Here is a 22,076-nt window from a genome sequence, read left to right on the forward strand (position 1 = left end):
CTCTGTGGGCACCAGGCATGCATGTGGTGCGCAGACATACATGCAAGCAAAACACCCACACACATAAATCTAAATGAAAAAAAAAATTGTTGTATTTTTTGAAACAGGGTTTCTCTGTGTAGTCTTGGCTATCCTGGACTCACTTTGTAGAACAGGCTGGCCTGGAACTCACAGAGACGTGCCTGCCTCTGGCTCCTTGAGTGCTGGGATTACAGGTGTATGCCACTGTGCCCAGCTTGAAAAAATTTTATTACTTACATGCATGTGTGCCTGTATGTGGTACCAGCACAAGAGGGTACCATAGAGTGCAGACAAGGCCATCAAATCCCCTGGAGCTATAGTTACAGGCATTTATGGGTGCCTTCTTGAGGGTGCTGGAAACTGAACTCAGGTCCTTTACATGGCAGTACAGGCCTTTTGGTCTGAGGCAGGGTCTCACTAGATAGCTTGGGCTAGCCTGGAACTTGCTATGTAGACCAGGGTGGCCTAAAATTCAGAGATCCCTCTGCCTTTTTCCCCCAGCAAGCATGAGTACCCCCTTGTAACCAACCACTGAGCTACCTCCCCAATCCCAACCCACTCGTTTCTATTTTGTTTTCAGTTTCCCCAGACATGTCTTCAGTATTTTCTCATCCTAGTCCTACACTATGGTTAGAACACAGACGTTTGTTGTTTCCCATTTACCTACACAAATCTGATGTCAGTATCTTTTCAAAATCCCCATCCCAAAAGACAAAGAGGAAGGACATCAGAAGAAGAAGAAAACAGGAAACAAGTTAGGAGCTTCCCATAGAGGGCCTCTGAAAGGCTCTGCCCTGCAGACTATCAAAGCAGATGTTGACACTTATGGCCAAACTTTGGGCAGAGTGCAGGGAATCTTATGAAAGAAGTGGGAGATAGTAAGATCTGGAGAGGACAGGAGGTCCACAAGGAGAGCAACAGAACCAAAAAATTTGAGCACAGGAGTCTTTCCTGAGACTCATACTCCAACCAAGTACCATGCATGGAGATAACCTAGAACCCCTGCACAGATGTAGTCCATGGCAGTTCAGTGTCCAAGTGGGTTCCATAGTAATGGGAACAGGGACTGCCTCTGACATGAACTGATTGGCCTGCTGTTTGATCACCTCCCCCTGAGTGGGGAGCAGCCTTACCAGGCCACAGAGGAAGACAATGTAACCACTCCTGATGAGACCTAACAGAGTAGGATCAGAAGGAAGGAAAAGAAGACCTCCCCTACCAGTGGACTTGGGGAGGGGCATGCGTGGAGAAGGGGGGGGGGGAGGCAGGTATTGGGAGGGGAGGAGGGAGGGGACCAGAGGGGGGATACAAAGTAAATAATGTGTAATTAAAAATAAAATAAAAATTTAAAAAATAACCTTCTATGATTGATTATCTTTCTTGCTTTTTGGATAAAGCCTTCACTGGGCTGCGGCACTTATTTCTCAGCCCTTTCAGTTCTCTACGGGATAGGAGCTTCACAGAGCTCACTGCCACTGTGAAACCTTGGTATAATTGCTGCTGCCTGTTCAAGGGAAAGTCCTGACTCCCCCAACATAGAGTGGGTCCCCCATGTCCCCACGTGGGTGGGTCCTCTGCCCCGTGTTTCAATCACTTATAATCTGCTTCAATGTGTTTCCTATGCGATTATTTAATATGCAATGTTCACTCTCCCAAACAGATTACAAAGTCAAGAAAGGAGCGGGCCTTCTTCCCTGGTTACCTTTTATGCCTGGATGTGTCACAGAGTAGAGGAGAGCTGCCTGCTCAGCATCTGTACATCCCAATTCCAAAAATGTCTGTCAACTGGAGATAAGTTCCCTGTCTCCCCACAGTACTAGAAATGTGGGTTTCTCACATGCAAAACATGAGCTCTACCACTAAGCTAGACTGAGGCCTGATTGGCAATTTTAAGTAGCACAAACCCCTGGGATGTGCCCCTGTAACCAGAGCAAAGTTAGATGTGGTCACTGTACCCAGCGATGCAGCACACTGAGAAACCAGAAAGACAAAATATTCCAGACATGTGTGACCAGTTTCAGGAAGAGACACCATGGCAACTGCATCCAGAAGGTACCTGTAGGCAGGAATGCTGAACAGGAGCTGCCAGCATGCACTGCCTGTCTATGATTCAGTATTCTGGCAAAGTTTCAGGGGGCAATTACTTCTCTCCAAAATTGTCAGCAAAAGACACCCCCACTCCTCAATGTAGGAGAAACAGCAGAGCCCTCAGTTCTGGTCCCTTAGGATAAATCCTAGACTTTATGATGAGGTGAAGAAGGGTTTAGGTTATCATCTACAGCAAGATAACCTCTGACGTAAATCTGCATTCTGGGCCACCTACCGTTGCTGTGAGGCCAACAGTGTACTGTGGCACTTCTCACCAGAGCCTCATCCACTTTCCCGCCCGTGGGATTGTCCACGTACTGCCTCCCCTGCTCCAATGCATTGAAGCACTCTGTCCAGTAATCGTTGTTATCCGCCTGCACCCGGTCATAAGTCCAGCTCACACAGGGGAGCGCATGGCGACTGTTGGAGGAGATGTAGTCCAGGAAGCTGAGAGAAGCAAAGGGCTGTGTGTGCTGATTCTGGAGGAGGAGGAGGAGGCTTATGGGGGGCTCTGGGGCTTTTCGGGCTCCCTCTAACTGAGGAAGAAAAGTGGACTGACACATCATTAAGCGTCTCTCTGCAGCTTGACCAATATCGGAATTCTTCCCAAAAATATCCAGCTCATCTTCAAGGAAGAGCCCCGAGTTGTAACCAAGTTTCCTGTTCATGATCGCACTAAACCCACAGGTACAACGGTACTGGTCCTCCTTGGAGGAATCGGGGATGTACAGCCCGACATCTGCCCCTTTGATGTTCATGTTGCAAGCACAGATGCAACAGCTGTCAAAGTTCCTGTCCTTGAAGACATTCATCACGGAATCTGACAGAATCAGGGTGACATAGAGACTGTGGGCCTCAGGAATTGGCTGCATGGTGGCAGGCTCCACAGAGTTAAGGGGCCTTGTGGTAGAGGGGGTGGAGGCTGGTGACCCCTGATCGGTGCTGTCGTATTTCACAGATCCTTGGCCACTAGCAGTACCCCCACCTCTGGGAGTTCTTGGAGTCCTGGGGGTTCGTGGTGTGGGGACAGAGAATCGGGGAGTGGCTGGAGATGGGAGGACTCCAGCTCCACTGTTGCTGGCAGGAGCGGTGCTGTTCAGTGTCACAGGGGTGTTCATCTGTGGTGTGTTCAGATAGTCTGGATCTGCGAGGCTCCCAACACTAGGCACATTGCTGCAACAGAGACAAGGTAGCAGTGAGGAAGGACAGCAGCCACAGAAGCCACCCTCCACACCTCGCCTCCGCCTGCACTGAGTAGCTGGGTGTACAGTTTTCTCTTCAAACACAAAAGAAAAAAGGCAGGGGTGAAGGAAGGAAGGGAAGAGAAGGGGCAGAAGCAAAGCAGGAGAACATGAACACACACACGCGCACACATATGTATACACACATACTCACACTTGTAGCTGACCTTTGCTATTTTGTGGGTTTTTCTTTTTCCCACCCTTTATTGCCACCTTCAACTCCCAGCTTTACTCCCTAACACTAGACAAGAGAGAAACAAGAATAGAGGAGAGAAAGATAGAGATCCCTGATTCTGATTTCTTTCCTTTTATTTCTTTTTTGACCCCAGCTACTAACAAACCACAACCAACCTCCCTAAATGATCAACAATCACCAGCCTTGCCTCTTGGGGACCTGACATTTATGCACCCTCTGAAAAGTTCCCAGAATTCCAAGTGTCACACAATCACAAAAATTATCTACAGCTGGCAAAATCCATGCTTCTGCTAGAGCACGGGGCAAATCATAGTCAGCTGCTGTGCACAGTCTAAAGCAGCCCTACATCCCTACACCTGGGATTAAAATGAAAGCACATTCTATGTGGTTTTGTTTTTGTTTTAAAGATTCATTCTTTTATACACTATTCTGCCTGCATATATGCATACATGAGGAGGGCACCAGCTCCCACCATAGATGGCCATGAGCCACCACGTGGTTGCTAGGAACCGAACCCAGGACCCCCGGAAGAACAACCACGGCTCCCAACCTCTGAGCCATCCCTCCAGTCCCATATTTCTGTGTTTTTTAAAGAAATCAAAATTCCAGAATTCTTAAAAATGTCACTGTTCACACATACACACAATCCACACTACACAGTCCTCAGCCTGACTTGCTGGGGGAACTGATAGGGAAACTTACATTCTTTTCATAAGAAAATGTGAGAGTGGGCATGGAGGAAGTTCTCTGAAGTGCTGTAACAGCTGACAGTGCATGGGCGCGCAGACTAGACTAGCTGGAATGCTGCAGGGAAGTGCTTGCGTTTACTCTGCAGCTACACCGTCACTGTTTTGAAACTGAGAGCCTGCCAGTGTACTTTTCTTTGAGGATGTAGACACTAAAGAAGCTGCAACCAAATACACATTCAAATGTGGCGCTTTCCTAATTCAAGAAGGCAGCCCTAGCTAAGCTTGCATATTCCCAGCACTATGTGACTGTTGGCCCAGCTCCCTGTGCTGCATGGGGTTCACTGGGAAGGATGCAGACTGTGGTCAGGAGGCACCAAGAGGTTTCTGTGGGTTCAGTCCCCTTCTTCTTTCAATGTTCTATATTACATACAATCACTCTCATTCCTGAGATGGACAGGCTTATTTATTTATTTATTTATTTTAAATCTCATAAGCAGTGGCTTGGAGAGAGCAGCCAGGCAGAAAACAAGACAGTGTTTGCAGTGTTTGGATGCTCTACTATTATAAAACACATGCTCAACACATTCCCACGGACCTGGAGACAGTGCACAAGCCCACTCTGCACTTGCAAGTCCTCAGCGAGCGACAGTGACAGTCCTAATGGCTCTTTCGGCACATGAACCCTGGGCTTATGATGACACTCCTCGGTAAGATAAATATCCATTCACATGTACAAGTAATTGCCCTGTAATCTTTAGAACCTATACCACTGGCCCAGGAAACTAAATCAGGCAATATATAAACCAGGACATACAGGGGTTTCTTGGGGACAGACAAAAGCTGACACAGAAATTGAACAGTGCAATAAAGAACTATCTGCATGCTCATCAGGCTCCTTTTAAGTTTTCTTGGTCAACAAAATTCTAAAATGACTCTGCAGTTTGAATAAAAAAAAAAAAAAAACATGACTAAAATCTAACTGAAAAATCTAAGTAATTCAATTGTTCCCTAAGTAGAAAAATACTTCATCTTATTTAGCAGCCTGATTTCCCTGTTTATTAAGAACGGACTGAAAACCCAACCCTGTGTGAAAAGTGGGACAGTCAGCAGAGAGATAGAAAAGCTACCGTGTCATACAGCAGGCCTGAAGCAACCGTCAGCAAGTGTGTGGAGCGTGACTACTGAGCTCAGGGTGGTGGACACTGGCAAGCACAGCGGGAACCTGACAGTGTGGAGCTGTGCTGTGCAGTAAGGCAGCTCCTGGACCCCAACGCTAGACTTAATGAAGCAGAGCTAACAACCCATCAGCCACAAGGTAAGTGGCCAGTGTTGGCCCACGGCCACATTAGATGCTGTGGACACAAGGCACCTTCCTCGCATCACAGGGCTCTGCAGCACTGCCAGTCTAATCTCTGCTTGCCAAGAATGCATGCACTGGGTGGGAGCCATGACCGGGAGGATGGCAGTTATCCCCGGGGAACGGGGCTGACACTGCAGGACCTCACTCAGCAGCTAGAGCCCAACTGTGCTTGGAGCAGCCCAGGCTAGACACTCGTAGGGCAATGTAGCACAGTTCTTTCCACTGTGGTCAGCAGCCATTGGCTGCTAGAGCTTTCCAAAAGTTCTGGGTAGTCAGGATAGAATAATCCCACTGTAAAGAGCAGAGGGTCCAGGTCCAGACTCCTTCTGTCACATTTCCACCCCAGTTCCTCATTCTGACACTGACTATGTAAACTGCTGGAGTCTGTCACTGAATTACAGCTGATTATAGGTTACAGACATGTGGCCTACAGATGAGTCCTGAGCCACAGATTTGTTTGACTGGCTCCTAAAACTTATTGTTGAATTAGCTGCTAACAATTTAAAGTAAGACAACAAAAAGGAAGTCCAGATCACCCCTCAGTCTCACTGTCTGACAACTGCTGCTGCTGCTGAGAAGGGCTGGAGCTGCTCATCTCTCCAGTCCCTGCAGTGAGTACCCAGCAGAGCATCAGCGCCTTGCACCTACTGCTGATCTGTCCTCTCATGCATGTGGCTGGACACACATTTGTATTTGCAAGGATTTGCTTTACCTGATTAAGAAGTTGTTTATTTCAGAGAAAGCAGAGTCTGCACTGCTGACATAAACACTATTTCTCTGGGAAGTACAAGATGTCCAAGTTGCCATAAAGTGAAGTTCCCTTCACTTTCCCCAAGTCACATCTCAATCGATTGCTGCTTTACCTAATTCTAAAGTGTCATTAAAAGTCCCACACAGAACCTTACAAAAGTCAAAGCTCCTCCTGTCACCAACAAAAAGTAGCAACTCCAATCAAGTATAGACTCTAGAGTAAACACCAGCTTAGACTTACATATAGCTCTCTAAAATAAATCTTAATTTGTCTATATTTAGGAAATTTCATTTAAAATGAACCTATGAAAATTTCCCAAACAAGACAACATGGTCGAAAGCAGGAATGGCCAAGAAAGCAGTCTCCAAGGGTGAGCTACCGTGGCCCTGTGACAAGTACTTAGAAGTGATAAGGTGGCATCATATACAGTAACTGGCTGAGCCCCACACGTACTTGTAACCATCTCTAATGGAAGCAGCTGCAGTGGGCATGGGCAGCTGTTCCATTTTAGGAGGAACTGCCCACGAGGGCCGGAACAGACAGGCGTCAGGTGTCTTCAGAGGCAGCAGGCAATGGCTCGGCAGCGTCTTTAGAGGAGCAAACATGGAGGACCCCACAAAAGGTTGGAATTGCGGCACTCTGTGCACGTATGAGAAGTCCTGTGACAATGAAATAGGGTTGGTTTAATGCTGGCAAACTGGAACCACCCATAGTTGCTTGGTACTTCATAAAACACAGGCACGAAATCTACTGTAATTCAATAGTTCTCTACAATGTTAAAAAAATTTTCTAATGTCAAAATTGTTAATGAAGCAACGGTCATGGAGTGAATATGCTAGTGATGGGCCCCAGTTTCTTTCATTTTTTAAAAAAGATTTATTTTTTATTCATTATGTCTGTGTGTGTGTGTGTGTATACAGCGTTCTGCAAGCATGTATGCTTGCATGCCAGACGAGGGTACCATATGTCATTATAGATGGTTGTGAGCCACCATGTGGTTGCTGGAAATTGAACTCAAGACCTTTGGAAGAGCAGACAGTGCTCTTAACCTCCAAGCCCTTTCTTCAGACCCTGTGCCCCAGTTTTAATGATCCTTACGAGCCTGTACATGGCACACATAACACTGCTTTGAAGGTCCTATGGACGCCTACTGGGAAGCCACCCAGCCTCGAGGAAATTCATGCACTAATTATTACCTTTATCTCCTCTGGCTTGGGACTTCCTAAGCCGTCTTCCACTTCCATCCTGAACTCTGTGAGGTGTGTGGGGACCATACTGACCACAGGACTCTCCATCATGCCCAAAGCAGTCACTGTCTCTGAACTCACTCCATCTTTATAATTCATCACAGGAGAAAATGCAGGATGCTGCTCCAGTGATGGAGGGGTGGGGAACATCCTTTGCAAGTCTGCAACTGCTAAAAAAAAAAATTAGAAGTGCATCTTAACAGCAAGACTCCTGAAAACTGTGACATGCAGCCAAGCACAGCAGTGTCCACACAAGGTCAATGGAACGTCAGGACACATGTCACCCTCAGCCACCCACCTCTTCCTAGTGCTGTATGACATGGGGTAATGCTGATGTAATGACCAAGGTTAGCAGAGTGGGCAATTGTCTTTTCCAAAAATTGATCCTCTTAAAAAACTGAAGGAGATGAGTTAAACAGAAAGTAGAAACAATCCAAGTACATTGTGAGAAAATCTAGCTTCATTTTCAATTGTTTTTGAAATATTATAGAAAATAAAAATTATTCAGAGCCAGGATAGAGGTTGGTATAACTGAATCACACAGTCCAGCTCTTTTGGGGGAAACGATTCCACAGAGTCTTTCCAGATTTATATTAAAGTTTTAGAGTCAGGGTTAATACTACCCAGACCCTAAAGATACTGTCAACAGGGCAGGGCACACAGTTTAAGAAACACTCAGTGGCCAGAAAGCAGTTTATGGCCAGAGCTTTGCAAGCCTGTGCACATTCCTGAGCTCTGTCCCCAGCAAGGAGAGAGGGAAACCCATTTCCCATCATCTTCACAGTATCTGTATATCACCAACAGTTCACAAACTGGCTTGAGGTCCTGATTCTCAGAAGCATGTGCCTAATACAGTGCAAGCTGTGGTTACAAGGTGTGGCCGCTAGGTGGTGTGATGTGCTTGGAACTGGGAGTTCCAAATGTGATTTTTTTTTTTTCCCAATCAAATTTGATGTCCCCACTTGCTCAGCTATTGGCTGTTGCCTTTTTTGGCGCCCTAACATTTAGTTGAGCTGATATGTGGCACCTAGCCCTTAAGCAGGAATTCACATGGAACAATAAACTTGATTATGCCATGACTGCACTCTCATCAGGGTCCACACCCTCCAGGCAGAGCTCTGCTGTTTCTGGGACACATCCTCCCTCAGGGCCTCACTGCCCACTAGTAGCAAGTCTCCCTTAGATATGTAACTTTCAACAAGCATGCTTGCTTTCTGTTGGGACAAGGGAACCTCCAACAGCTTCACTACATAGAGGGAGCAAATGGACACCCTGAAGTGGGAGTCACAGGCAGGTGTGAGCGGCCCACCAGAGCCTTTCTCTCTACTTGCTGTCTATACAGCAGGATTTCCAACTTAAACAGGCCTACAACTAGGAAGGCTAGCCAAGCCAACTATTGAAGACCATATATACAAGTTTATTAACTCTAAAGTAGGAGAAAGGACTCCACTCAAATCAATACATTTTATTCCAAACAAAGGATAAGATTACTGTGGGGTAAGGACTGACTTGAGAAACAGACACTGCACCTCTAATGTTTCCTCTAAAGAACAACAGCTTTGATTTTTAACATTTTTAACTTGACGTTAAAGCATAATTTTCCTAGAATCACAGTAGTAAGCTTCTGACTACAGCAAAGGTTTTACCTGAACAATGGCTCTGGAGGAGTGTCTATCTGGGGAGAGACAGGACCAGTGAGAGGAGGGGTGAACAAATAGGAAGGGCTGGAAGGGAAAGCTGACCAGGGAACAGTAAAACAATATGTGTGTGTTTTCATAATGAAGCCCATTACCCTGTATACGAACTGTTAGCTGAATGGTGGCAAAGTCACCATTAATCCCGGCACTGATGAGGCCTTGGGAGGCCAGGGCTGGCAGATCTCTGAGTTCAAGGCCGTTCTGGTCTACACAGCTGTGTTCCGGAGCAACCAGCGCTATAAAGTGAGACCCTTCCAAACAACAAACAATTACACAGGCAGGAGAGGTGGCTCAGCAGTTGAGAGCACTGGCCACTCTTGCAGAGGATCCAGGTTCAGTTCCCAGCACCCACATGGCCATTCACAAATGTCTGTAAATTTCAGCTCCAGGGGATCCAACACCTCTGATGTCCAAAGATGCCTGTACACGTGTTCAAGCATGCACTCCCTCCTCACCCCCACTATTAAAACTAATAAAATGAAATCTTATTAAAAATCGAGATACAAAATAAATAGCTTTGAAACTTCTGTAAGAAACATGGTAAGTTTATTTTTGCTGAGGCTACCTGCCTTACTAATGCTACCTAAGAAAGTCAGAGCCCCACGTTTTCAAAGCCTCTGGCACCCTTCTCATTTTCACAAAGACAAGATACAATTTCAGACGCCACGGGCCTTCTTTACAAAGTGTTCTCCACCATTCTTTCCATCAGATACTGCTATGGGAGAGATTCTACTGTCAATCCCCATCCACACCATAGTAAGTATGCCTCACGCTGCACACTAATAGAGAATGAGTGATCCAGTGAGCAGGTCACCACTGCATCTCAACACACAGGTATGAGATCAGCATGGGGTTGACCACCCTCCAACTAGGACTTCACTGCAATGAAAACACTGCTCAGACACAAGCTCTCAGAGCAGATGCAGAGGGACTGTGTATGGGGGAGAAGCAAAAGCCTGAGAATCAGTCACCAGACCTCCATACAGAGAACTGGCTGGTACAATGCTGTTCCTAGAAAAGGGGGTGGGCAACTATATGAAGGACAGAAGGGGCTGGCCCCTGCCATTCCTTCCAGCTGCTTTGCACCCTCCTCCACACCCAAAACCATTGGCTTCTTTCTCAGGATCCTTCTGCCTTGGGGCACAGAGCAGAAGCCCATGCACAGAATTAACCTGAATGGTCCAACTCTTTCATTTTTCTCTCAGACCCAGTCTTCAAAAAGATATGATTTCAAAGAAATTCATAGGTAACTCGTCTGCTCAGTGCATCGATCCTTCATTATTACACACACAAAGTATCAGTAAGAGGTCTTTTTCTTTCACCTGTTTGCACGAGCCACAAGTGGCTACTGGGCATTCAGAGCACAACAGAGCTGGACCAAGCTGAGACGAGCTGAAGATGTAAAGCACATGACTCCAGAGGCCCCAAGGAAGTGCTCAATGACTTTTCATTCTTGGTTACATTAAAAACGGCATTTGACATATAAAGCTCAGTAAAAATTCATTAGCAATTACTTCCATGGAGTGTGTGGCCCAAGCTTGCAGCTTCTTTGTACTCTGCTGGGTGGTGTCCTTGTGGCCATTATTTTTCATAGCTCCTCAGCACTCTGGAAAGCTGAGCAGAGATGCAAAAATGCCAAGCTGCTTGTGCTGCTATTCTGAGGAGGGAACACTGTATATCTAGGTACTGTGTCTGTCTCTGTCCATCCATCCATCTATCCCTCCATCCCTCCATCCCTCCATATTGCCTTCCCTCCTTTCCCCAGTACAGATTCATATAGGTCTTATACTGGATTTTTTGGCTCTTTACTTCAGTATTGTATTTTAACTCAAGTGAGTTAAAAATTTTACAGCCTGTACTTTAGCATCAAATTCTGAGTCCATCCTCTCTAAAACACTCTCCCTTTGAGTAAAAATGAAACACTAGCACACAGTCTAATGCTGCTGCTGTAGGAGTTGCAGTGGTGGACCGCCTTGGCTGCATCCTCAGACACTGCAATGTGTCCTGCTGTGTGCTCTCACACAAAGGAAGCGAAAGGACTAATTGGTTTAGCACATGTGAAAGTCCTCACCTGACCCACTCTACACGCACATGTTTCTTTCACATGAAATCCCATGTTGGTAAAATTCTACAGTGTAGAGTAATAAAAAAAAAGAAAAATGTTTAATTAAAAAAAAACCTTAAAGCAACTGGCTGGCTATCATCATTCATTTCCGCCCATGTCATGCTTGAGAAAGCTTTGCTATTTTAAAAAGCTATGGATCTACTTAAAATCCAAAATCCAGTCTCTGTACACGGTCCCACGTCTACATTTGAGTAAACCAGAGCTATGTTTATAGGTTCATAAAACGTTTTGACTCATCCTATGACATGGTGGTTTCCCCTCAATTTGTTCTCATTAACAGCTGAAGCCAGTGAGCACGAATTACAGGATGATTTGCAACGGGAGGTGTCTGCCTCAGTGTCTGCAGAGCCACTCTGACTCTCTTCTCTGTGGGCCCCAAGCTTCCCTCAGGTAAAGGCCACACTGTTCTCTCATGTGCATGGTACTAACATAAGGGACCTCAAACAAGAAACAGGAGTGCAAAGTGGATCTCGACCAACGTTCACTACCACAAGTCCACCACATTTTTGAAAGCAGAACCATTTTCTGCAATTTCCCATAGTGGCAATCTCTGATTAGTGCAGCTCGTAACCTACTAGAGAAGCAACCCCCAGCAGGAACACCTGCCCTCTTCGCCGTGGCGCCACTCTCAGTTTGAAAACAAAACAGCACTACTTCAAGTGAGGGTAGTTTCTGTCTCCGGTCAGCTTCTTGCCTTCTCAGAAGCACTAACTTCTTAAGTTTAAATTTTCAGTGGCAACCATGTCAGCTCAGGCTCCTGAACCTACTTGGAGGGTAAGGGCCAGCAGCTCTTCCGTCCTTCCCAGGGAGCCGCTCCTCAGTCCCAACAGTAGGCATCTTGGATGAGCGCAACACAGGGGACACGGCCTGAGAACAAAGTGGTGCCATTAGAACACGTCAGAGCCCATATCCGCTGAACCTTAAAAATAAAGCAGCAGGTCCTCACGTGACTCCCAGAACTACCTGTAGGCTGTGATGCCAGGAACATGCCAAGGAGCTTCTCCAGGAGGAGGGAGAAGTGAGTTTTCAGGGGCATGGTGGTCAGACTGCACAGGCCCTCAGCCACGCTGCCTCCAGGCCGAACCTGTGCAGCTCTGCTGGCATGGCACCTGGCCGACTGTATCCCAGCAGTGGCTGGCTGTGAGGCTGGCTCTCCTTCTCTGGGAGGAGGCAGCTAACATAGTGACCCTTTGCTCCCCAAAGCTATAGGTTTATGCTCTATCATTCCCACTTAACAGTTAACCTTTATCTGCATAAAGGCAACTCCATCTAAGAACCGTAGAATGAACAGACAACTGACCAGTCATTCAAAACAAGGCAATTTCCTTACCAGGAAAGAGTGCCTTTAAGAACTCAGATGGGTTGTCACAAAATAAAGTATATCCAATTAAATTTAAAAAATAGACCTTACAGATATAATGCCTTTTATTTAGACCTACATAATGTACAGGTGAAATGTGCAATTCAATTCAAACACATCTGATTGTTCAATCAGCAGCCTCCCACCTCCACTCACTAGGTAAACTACTTTTATCAATAAAGTCTAGAGGAGAAATCAAATAAGAATTCCTTATTTCAAAGAAATAAGAATTCAATTGAAAATGTTCAATCTCCTTTGTGTTTAATATTGCTTAAAATCTATTCTCCAAGGAGCCATTTCTTCATTAAGCCCAACAGTAATTTATAACTTGTACAGGGAATGAGGTCACGGGCCCAGAGGAGATAGCTCCATCACTACCAACCGTGACAGTAACAGTGCCAGCCCTCCACAACACCTGCCCTTCTCCTCCTGTTCTTCCTGCTCCTTCTACTTGGCTGATGTGATTCATTTTCCTCCCATGCTTTACTCTCATCACTACCAGAAGCTCCTAACATGGCCCTCTAGTCCCTCCACCCTAGCCAAGCTTATGCCCATCTTCCTGATAGTCAAAACAAGAGGGGACTCTCCAAAGCCCAGACCATCAGCAAGGAAATGCAAGTCCTTTCTCCTAGCCATTGTTCACACTGCCATGTTCCTTTCTTCCAGGTAGTAAGTATTTGAATTAAGGCTCCTGTGTTCTGATTCAAGAAATAACAAATAGGATTCTTGTTTTCTGTAATTCAGACTGATTAAAAAACAAAACAAAACAGAACAGGAAGAGTGCACATGCTTCTCCCAGGTCAACACTCAGCAGAGTCCTGGAAGTCCTGAAAGGTAGGCAAGCTCCTCCTAAGGTCCTCCCTCTCTGGGGCCATCAGGAGCAGGTGAGAAGGCCGCTAGCCTGCCCCAGTGAGAAGCTGCTTCTCTCTGATGTCCATTCAGGGCTCATTCCACACTCACCCAAGGCCCCACACTTCATGACCCCCGTCTTTGCCCTTTCAAGTCAAACCCATTTTTCAAGGCCATCATGACCTCAGCCTCATGTAGGCACGTGCAGCACTGAAGGTGCACAAGATCTGTTAATTAGCTACATTTGAGTTTAAAGTTAGAAATCTGATCCCTACTTAACCTGGAGCCTTAATTTAAACACTGCTGCCCTGCCTGCTCTGCACTTTCATGGTCAGCATTCTTAGATACTGGTCTGCAGCTGAACTCAGAGCGATAAATACATTTATACCTGTGTTACTTGAAGTTTGTGCTTCCAGCATAAATTCAGTAATTTAACCAAATATGTAAATTTGATAATTGCTTCAGTTACCTGTCACAAAGGAACTGATCATCAAATTATTTTAAAAGTTTATATAAAATAGACAGAAGAAAAAAGATTAAGTAAATAAACTAAAAAAATAAGCTCTTTGAAAAGAGGGTGTGTATTATTCAGCCCTAGCATCCCCAGAAATAGCAGGTGTTACAGTGTTTGCACAAGAAACAGAGATGAAGGGGAAGAGCACATGAACTTCTGGACTCTTAGCTCAGGTCATTTCCAAAGAGTTCTAATTCTTCATCACTGTAACCATGTGTCTACATTCTTCCTACCACAACACTGTGACTGCACAATACCTGCTCAGTTACTAGATGAAGAAAATTGTTTGCATTATTTGGAAAACCGTATCTACAGAAATATATATAACATATTTCTATAGTCCCGTAATAATCAGGAGGGTTTATTAAAATAAATATGAAAGAATTTAGTATTTTCTTCAGCTAGGAAGAATAATGATGTAGAACAAACCAAAAGCACCAGTAAATAGTGTTCAACGGTACAAAATATAGGAGCCTTTTGAAACACACGTAGCTACTAAAACGAGAGTCCTGAGTCTAGGGCAGCAAACTACAAAGAAACCCTGAAACCTGATGTGACCCCCACATGGTGTGTCTCCCATGTGCAGCTAGAGCAGACTCACCCCAAGCTCATCATCATCGGAGTTATCAAAGATGTTGTCTAAGTCGTGCAGGGAAGGTGCCAAATCTGTCACCTGCGTAAGGCTCCCGGAGCCAGCTCTGCCAGCAGCATTGTCCTGCCGGACATCTGCAGGAAAGGAGGCAAGGACACAGAGTGAGCAGGCTCCTCAGCTGAGGGGGAGAGGGAAGGACATGGACTTGGACTTGGACCTCAGTGAACAAGGTCTGCTGGGAATTTCCTCCCTATGTTCTACTTAAATTTAGACACAATTATTTCCAAATATGCTTATCAGCTTTGAAACAAACCGAAAACAATCCACGAAACACATTAAAGTTGAGCTCAAATTACTGCTATAGCAATAAGAATATAATCTTAGGTTGAGAAGAATTTCCTTTGCATTTTACTTTAGCAACAATCCAAGTGAGTGAATAACAATGTACACACCTGTTTTGGTAGCAGAACTGAAAATAGACATGGCATTTTTCCCATCAGGCACCGGCGTGGAATGACCTGGTGTAGTGACATCCTTGGTACCAAATCCATCCTCTGACTGTGTAATAAATTCAGCCAAACAAAACACATGAACAGCAACCCAAAGTGTGGGAAATGAGGGAGAACACAAAGAATTAGCGCGTCAAATGGAACCTGTTATGAGCAGTGTGAGAAACCATGGTCTGTGCAACCAAAGGGATAAAGGCATGTCCTTGCTCTGCATTATACAGAGCCAAGAACTACTCCCATCTCTCTCCGACCCTCTAGGTGTTCTCAGAGACTCATGTGCTGCTGTCACTTGATTAGAGACTTGTCCTGGTATCAATCACTGTCTTAAGTAATAGTACAGATGTTAAATGACAGACCAAGCCTCTGGACCTACACAGATCCTGTACACTGTCCCCTGGACTCTATCAGCCTCTCTGACTACCATACTTCCCTCTCTCTCCAGAACACCTCCTTAGATGGCTAAAGCCAGAAGGCACACCCAGTATTCACTATCATAGCAATGGAACCAGACCAGTTCACACTGACAGTCTATGGGCAGTGCTGACATGGAGTCAGAGAAATACAGGCACAGCTCTCAGCACAGTGAACATAAGCACTCCATAAAGAGAGACACTGCCCTCAACACTTTTTGCTTTACATGTTAGATACTTTGGCACAATATCTTAAAAGAAATAAGCAGGGAGCATAGGCCAACAATAATTAGCATATGAGAGGAGGCATGACAGGACAAGCTACAGCCTGGAAGATATGCAGCTTCTTTCACGTTCAGCTGACTTTGGAACACAGGTGAGCCATGGCATAAAAAGGAACAAAACGCTGTTCCGTACAATAGTACCAAGAGCATGAGTATGAGGACAGAGCAACCAGGCAGGACTACCTCAGACATTCTGCCTCAGGAGTCTCCCACACACATTGAAGAAACACCAAAACCCACAGCCTGCCGGACTCCCTCTGCAGTCAATGGTACCTTGTTCTTCTTTAGGGGGTCCTTCTCCGTTCCCTGCTTGCATTTCTTATTTGCTGTGAAGATGTATTTTATGTCACCATCCTCAAAGGTGTATGGGTCATTGACTTCTCCTAACGTGTCTCCAGGCTGCTGTGACAGAGGTGACGGGTCGAGGACGGGGAGCAGCTGTACCTGAGGCTGCTCATCCTGCCAGGTTTTGAACCGCTTGTTAGGTTGTGCTAAGAGTCTAGAAGGGAAAAATATGTGACAATTTAAATAAGATAAGGTAAAATTATGTCTGTTTTCAAAGGGTACTTATGACTTTAAATTTTTATTATCTTCTTTGTGTATGTGTGTGCATGCACATGCACCATCTGAAGGTCAGAGTCCGTGCGTTCTCACTTTTGGAGATTAAAGTCAGTGGTCAGGCTTGGACAGTGCTGATGCGGACTCAGCAGAGCACTCACAGTGAACACAGCACTTCATAGAGAACTCAGTCACCAGTCCCCATTCTAAGTGTGCTTGCCTGCCGAGCCAGCTCACCAGCACAGGATTTAGGATTTAAACGAAAATTTAAACTGAACACTGAAAAGAAAGACCTAGTAAATCCCCAGTACCATGTTTTTGTTTTTCAAGACCTTAAGCATGATTAGGCAGAACTAAGGCAGCTGTGTCAGTCCATGCCCAGACCTTTCACCAAACACAGGTCACCGGCACACAGCTCCTGGAGCACATTCCCAAGCGCACAGATCCGGCTCCTCAGTCAGCAAATCAGCACAAAGATGAGGCTGCAAGGGTGCTTATGGGAGGTCACCTGCACCACAGGTTACAATGATGAGTGGCTCAAGAGCTAAGTGTGCAATATGGGAAGTCTCTAAAGTTACATTCTTTAGAGACTAGCAAGCAGTAGCCCCCATATAAATGAGTCCATACTGTGTGTCCTAAAATGCCACAGCAAAACTTTTGCACGTCATGTATTTAAACGCCACCACATTGCTAAGTCTCATAACGAATGGGGGTTTGACTTTGAGACACAACCCGTGTACAGTCTACAAGAGGAAGGAAAGTCTGGTTCATCTCTTCCTTGAAGACCTAGCAAAGAGAGAAGAGAGCATGATGTCCAGGGACCTACCCAACGGTCACCTCACCTCTGCAGTGCAGTGCTCTCTGGGTTCACATCCAGTTTGGTGTCAAATCTCTCCCCCTGAAGCTCTGGAGGCCGGAACTCAGTATCTTCACTGGGCGGGAGACGAAAACTCCGCCACCACTTATCTGATGACTCAGTATATGAGGGCCTAATCCCACTATATAAGGCTGTCTCGCTGACCTCTGCCATCAGAGGCAGTCTTTGGCCTACGAGGACAGTTCTGTCATCCAGAGTGGACAGCTGTTGAAGCTCTACCCCGTTTCCATAGAGGGCAGGGTTCACAGGGACAGAAGGTGGGTCCAAACTCTCTGCTTCCTGACCTCGTGGCTGAGGGCTGAGTGTGGGTGGCAGAGGGGAAATGGGGGAATGAGGAGAATCCATAGGATTCAGATTCATTTGCTTGCTTGTAGTTCTGGAAGGCACGGCCATTTGCTTATCATACTTCCGACTGCTCGGCACCTCTAAGGAGGCATCTATCCCTGCCAGCCCGAGCTTCTGTCCTGGTGCATCCTGCTCCATGCATAACTCTTCAGCCACAGAAGGCCGGTGGTGAAAGGGCACCAAGGGTCTCTTTTGCAACTTGTCTCCCTTTTCTTGTCTTTCTGCTGTTTTGTGCTTAGAAGAAGCAGGAGGTGGTAAGGATGAAGATGATGGTGGTCCTGCACTGAAGCCTGGCTGAGATCCTGGGGGAGGTCGGCTGGGTCCCACTGTACACCGTTTTAGAACTTTATGCCTACAGTGAGAGTTAAACTGAAGTTAATATAGATAAATTAATAAAGATAACAAATGACTGCAACACCACAAAAGAAGTGTCTCTGGTGAGGGTCTAGCTTCCTAGGCACACGCTAGATCACTGACACATCTGAAGGGCCCCACAACTTAACTATGTTCACAAGCACCACATACAAGCCCCCAACAGGAAGCCACAAACCAGTCACAGGTAAGGTCAAGCAGCTAAAAAGCAGACTTAACGCAGAATAGAAATCACTACCCCGCTAATCTCAAATGGTGCTAATTTAAATAAGAGCTTCAAATATTGTCCTTACACTGCATCTTTCTCTCTAACATTAAATGACCAGAAAAAGAAAAAAAAATGCAGAAGTTCAATTTCTAGTTCTTAACATTCTAACTGTAATACACAATGGCTTAAATGATGTGTAAAATTGTAAACTGAGAACAAAATCACTGTACTCCACCCTCCAAAGTATGAAACTAAGATAAATAAGATCACTCAACATGATACATACACTAATAATCCTTGCCTCTGACTCTACCTGGGGAAGAAATGTAAGTCAACTGTGAACTTTAGACATGTGACAGTGGGATGGAGGTCAAAGGTTGGGAATCTGAACACACACACAAATGCACCAAAGCCCTATCCCACCTCAGAGAGGATACACATCTCGGCAAGCACAGGCATGAGGAACGGCTCAGTTAGAGCCACTAAATGATGCCAAGTTTACTGTGTAGCCAAGTTCCACAGCCGGTCAGCCAGCTTCTCCTTCGGTAAATCACTCCAAGGGAAGACTGCAAGTTGTCCTGTGGTGCAGCAGTGACTCCCTGAGGCCACTTGGGTGGTATTAAATTACTGCTGCACTGAACTAAATGATGCCCTCGTGGGCAGTAAAATGGATTTGTGTGGCATAATGGGATGGTTTAGTGGGACAGCAGAATGGCCGCCCTGTTTCATTCAGCCATTAAATAGTGAGTACAGCATTCCATAGGTTTTGGCAATCCTACAGCAGATCATCAGCAAACACTCTGGTCAAACTTTGTTACTCTTAAAAAAAAACAAAAAAACAAAACAACAACAACAACAAACCTGACTAAATCAGGCTATGAAGCAAAGTACAGGCAGAGGTGTGCTTTATGCACCAAGGGCACAGGAATCAGTGAACACCTCATCAGATCACACTGTCTTTCAAACCCTTTACATGCACACAGTTCTGGACATTCCCCAGGAGAGTTAGCTGCACTCAGCTTCTGCAGGGTTCTTATGCAGACTCTTCAAAGAAAGGATCTGTGAAGCTGGTTCCTCCAGCCCCATTAATGACTCAATTGCACAATATATAAGAACAAGAATGATCTTGTTCTTGCACTGGGAGAGCATGGGCCATACTCCCAATTACCAAGGAGCCTGGCCGGACCAATGTGGAAGTGCACCGGGGGTGGGAGGGCAAAGTGTTGAAAAGTAGGAGGAAGAAACCTAAAGTAGAACCACACAGTGAAGGAACACTGGTGGCTCCAAAAAAGACGACAGTAGACATCTCAGAGGAAGTGGCTGTGATGGACCAGATTGAGAAAAGCCAACAGGTGAAAACACCACCGGAGTGGGAAGGTCTGTGGGTAAACAGTGCTGGCTAAGGCTTAGGCCCAGGGTCTTGAGCATAAAAAAGTTACAGAAGTGCTCTCTCACAAAGCCACATACCCACCACTAGGACATTTCACAAAGGCCTCCTGATATGGGCCCTCCATAGACTCATGTGTTTGAATGCTTGGCCATAGGGAGTGGCACTATTAGGGTATGTGGCCTTGTTGGAGGCTTTGAGGCCTCCTATGTTCAAGCTCCACCCAGTGTGAAACACAGTCTCCCTCCTTCTGCTGCCTTTAGATCAAGATGTACTTCTGGCTTCTCCAGCACCATGTCCGCCTAAATGCTGCCATGCTCCCTGCCATGATGATAAAGGACCTCTGAAACTGTAAGCCAGCACCAATTAAATGTCCTTTATAAGAGTTGCCTTGGCCATGGTGTCTCCTCCAGCAATAAAAACCTAACTAAGATACCCTCCAAGAATAAAGGACAAGGTCTCCGGAGGCAAGTTAGCACATAGGAGGCAGTGCAGCAGTGACTAGGAAAAGCCTTGGGGATAAGAATTTAGCTAAGAACTAGAGCAGCAATCCCAGAGCACAAAAAGTAAAGCATTGTTCGTGTAATGTACAGAGTACATTTTTTAAATGTGATACTAATAAGTAAAAATCTAGAATATAGGAGGCTGGAGAGATGGCTCAGAAGTTAAGAGCACAGGCTACTCTTCCAGAAATCCTGAGTTCAATTCCTAGCAACCACATGGTGGCTCACAACCATCTATAATGAGATCTAGTGCTCTTTTCTGGCCTGCAGCATACATGTGAGCAGAACACAGTCTACATAATAAATAAACAAATCTGTAAAAAAAATGCCCCAGAGGTTAAGAACACTGGTTGTCTTTCCAAAGGTCCTGAGTTCAATTCCCAGCAACCACATGGTGGCTCATGATCATCTATAGTGAGATCTGGTGTCCTCTTCTGGTGTGCAGACACTTATGTAGGCAGAATGGTGTCCAAATATCAAATAAATAAATCTTTAAAAAAATAAATCTAGAATATAGAAAAGATCAGGAAAAAGAAGGCCTACCATGCACGGTTCCTGACAGCCAAGAGTCAAAAGTAAAATATGTACATATTCAGCTACGTCAAAGCATACTGGCCCCAAGCCAGGAGGGAGAGGTGCATGGGCTCAGACGGAAGACCTAGTGAGCAAACAAGTCCTTCACAAAGCTCCTCCACAGCAAACCAACCTCAAGGATGACTGGCTGCAAGAACAGGGCCGCCCACTAAGACAGTGCCTGGTAAGAGCACAGGGACTAGGGACACAGGAATAGGGATAGTACTACTCTATCTGGGTCAATGGAAAGGGTCTGCACTCCCTTCCCCAAGTCAGTCCACTAACCCCAAACCAGTAACACCTGAGCTGAGATGGCAACAGTCACCTTCTAACAGACCATCCTAGTTCCTAGAAGGCCCATGAGAGCCCTATCTATGCTTCAGAAGCTCTTGGCCCATGAGTGGAAAAGCAAGGCCTGCCCTAACCATCAGATGAACTGGAAGATAAGATTTACCTCCCCTAGAAAACATGAAGATCGATGGCAGTGAGATCCTATACTACCACACAGTGGTTGGTAAGACAAGGGGTGAGAGGGGAAGCATTTGGGGCCATGCAAACACTCTAGAGCCAAGCAACCTAGACAGCACTACTGTGTGACCTTGGCTCTCAGGGGGTGTTTGCAAACAACACCTCTAACAGTAACAAACATCCTCAACAGAAAAGGTATCAAGAGTCACTTCCTCAAAGTTCTACTGACTTCAGCCAACCAGTTTTCAGTAACAAACTCCAATTCATGACAATAAAATTGCCATCTGCATATGAGACAAGACAGATTATTTCCTTCCTTACTGAAGGAAGCTTCAAGTAAAGACTGAAATGACATGGCCTGAGTGGCCTGAGTGGCCTGTGGCCAGCCAACAGTGGACCATGCTCTCTCTGTGACTGCTGCTGCCTCTCCACACCCACCTGGAACAGGAACAGCCAACTCTTTGGGTTGGGTCTACAAAGTCCCAGGAAGCAGGACTGTGAGCAGGCTCTTCTTCCCGAGTGGGAGTTGACATCTGGTTCCTCCTAGAAAGGGTGAAAATGTGACTGTATACAAACATGAAATAACTCATTCCTCTATAGAGAAAGTCTTTTTCTTTTTAAAGGTGTGAATACTTTTTACATAGTAATGGACCCTGCTGATAAATTAGTCCAGAGCAAGTAAGAGGTACTTGCTCATCTGGCCTGTCTGTTATATGCACAGAAGCGCGGTTCAAATGCTGCTGCTTAAGATCACCTTACATGTAGCATATATTCAGCAATGGAACAACACCCAGCACCACTCACTGTTGCTTCCTTTTAGAAGTCACTTCTGCCTGCATGAGCAAGGCCTGA

At 45.8% G+C, this 22,076-nt stretch overlaps 1 protein-coding gene across 5 annotated transcripts in view; it reads right to left on the minus strand.

Moving 5' to 3' along the window:
• Med13l (mediator complex subunit 13L) overlaps positions 1–22,076 on the minus strand; it is a 217,038-nt gene that overhangs the window by 21,177 nt on the left and 173,785 nt on the right. For 4 of the 5 annotated variants that reach the window (XM_060382522.1, XM_021642614.2, XM_021642599.2 and 1 more), the window contains 9 exons: positions 21,663–21,767; positions 17,334–18,065; positions 16,207–16,432; positions 15,183–15,288; positions 14,740–14,864; positions 12,183–12,282; positions 7,543–7,763; positions 6,800–7,005; positions 2,345–3,282 (listed from right to left, as the gene is read on the minus strand). In XM_060382522.1, coding sequence (XP_060238505.1) covers positions 2,345–3,282; positions 6,800–7,005; positions 7,543–7,763; positions 12,183–12,282; positions 14,740–14,864; positions 15,183–15,288; positions 16,207–16,432; positions 17,334–18,065; positions 21,663–21,767 — 2,759 coding nt within the window. The remainder of the gene's footprint in view (positions 1–2,344; positions 3,283–6,799; positions 7,006–7,542; positions 7,764–12,182; positions 12,283–14,739; positions 14,865–15,182; positions 15,289–16,206; positions 16,433–17,333; positions 18,066–21,662; positions 21,768–22,076) is intronic. The other variant, XM_021642607.2, reaches the window with a different exon arrangement.

This window comes from Meriones unguiculatus, chromosome 4 (genome assembly GCF_030254825.1).
Source record: "Meriones unguiculatus strain TT.TT164.6M chromosome 4, Bangor_MerUng_6.1, whole genome shotgun sequence".
Classification (NCBI taxonomy): domain Eukaryota; kingdom Metazoa; phylum Chordata; class Mammalia; order Rodentia; family Muridae; genus Meriones; species Meriones unguiculatus.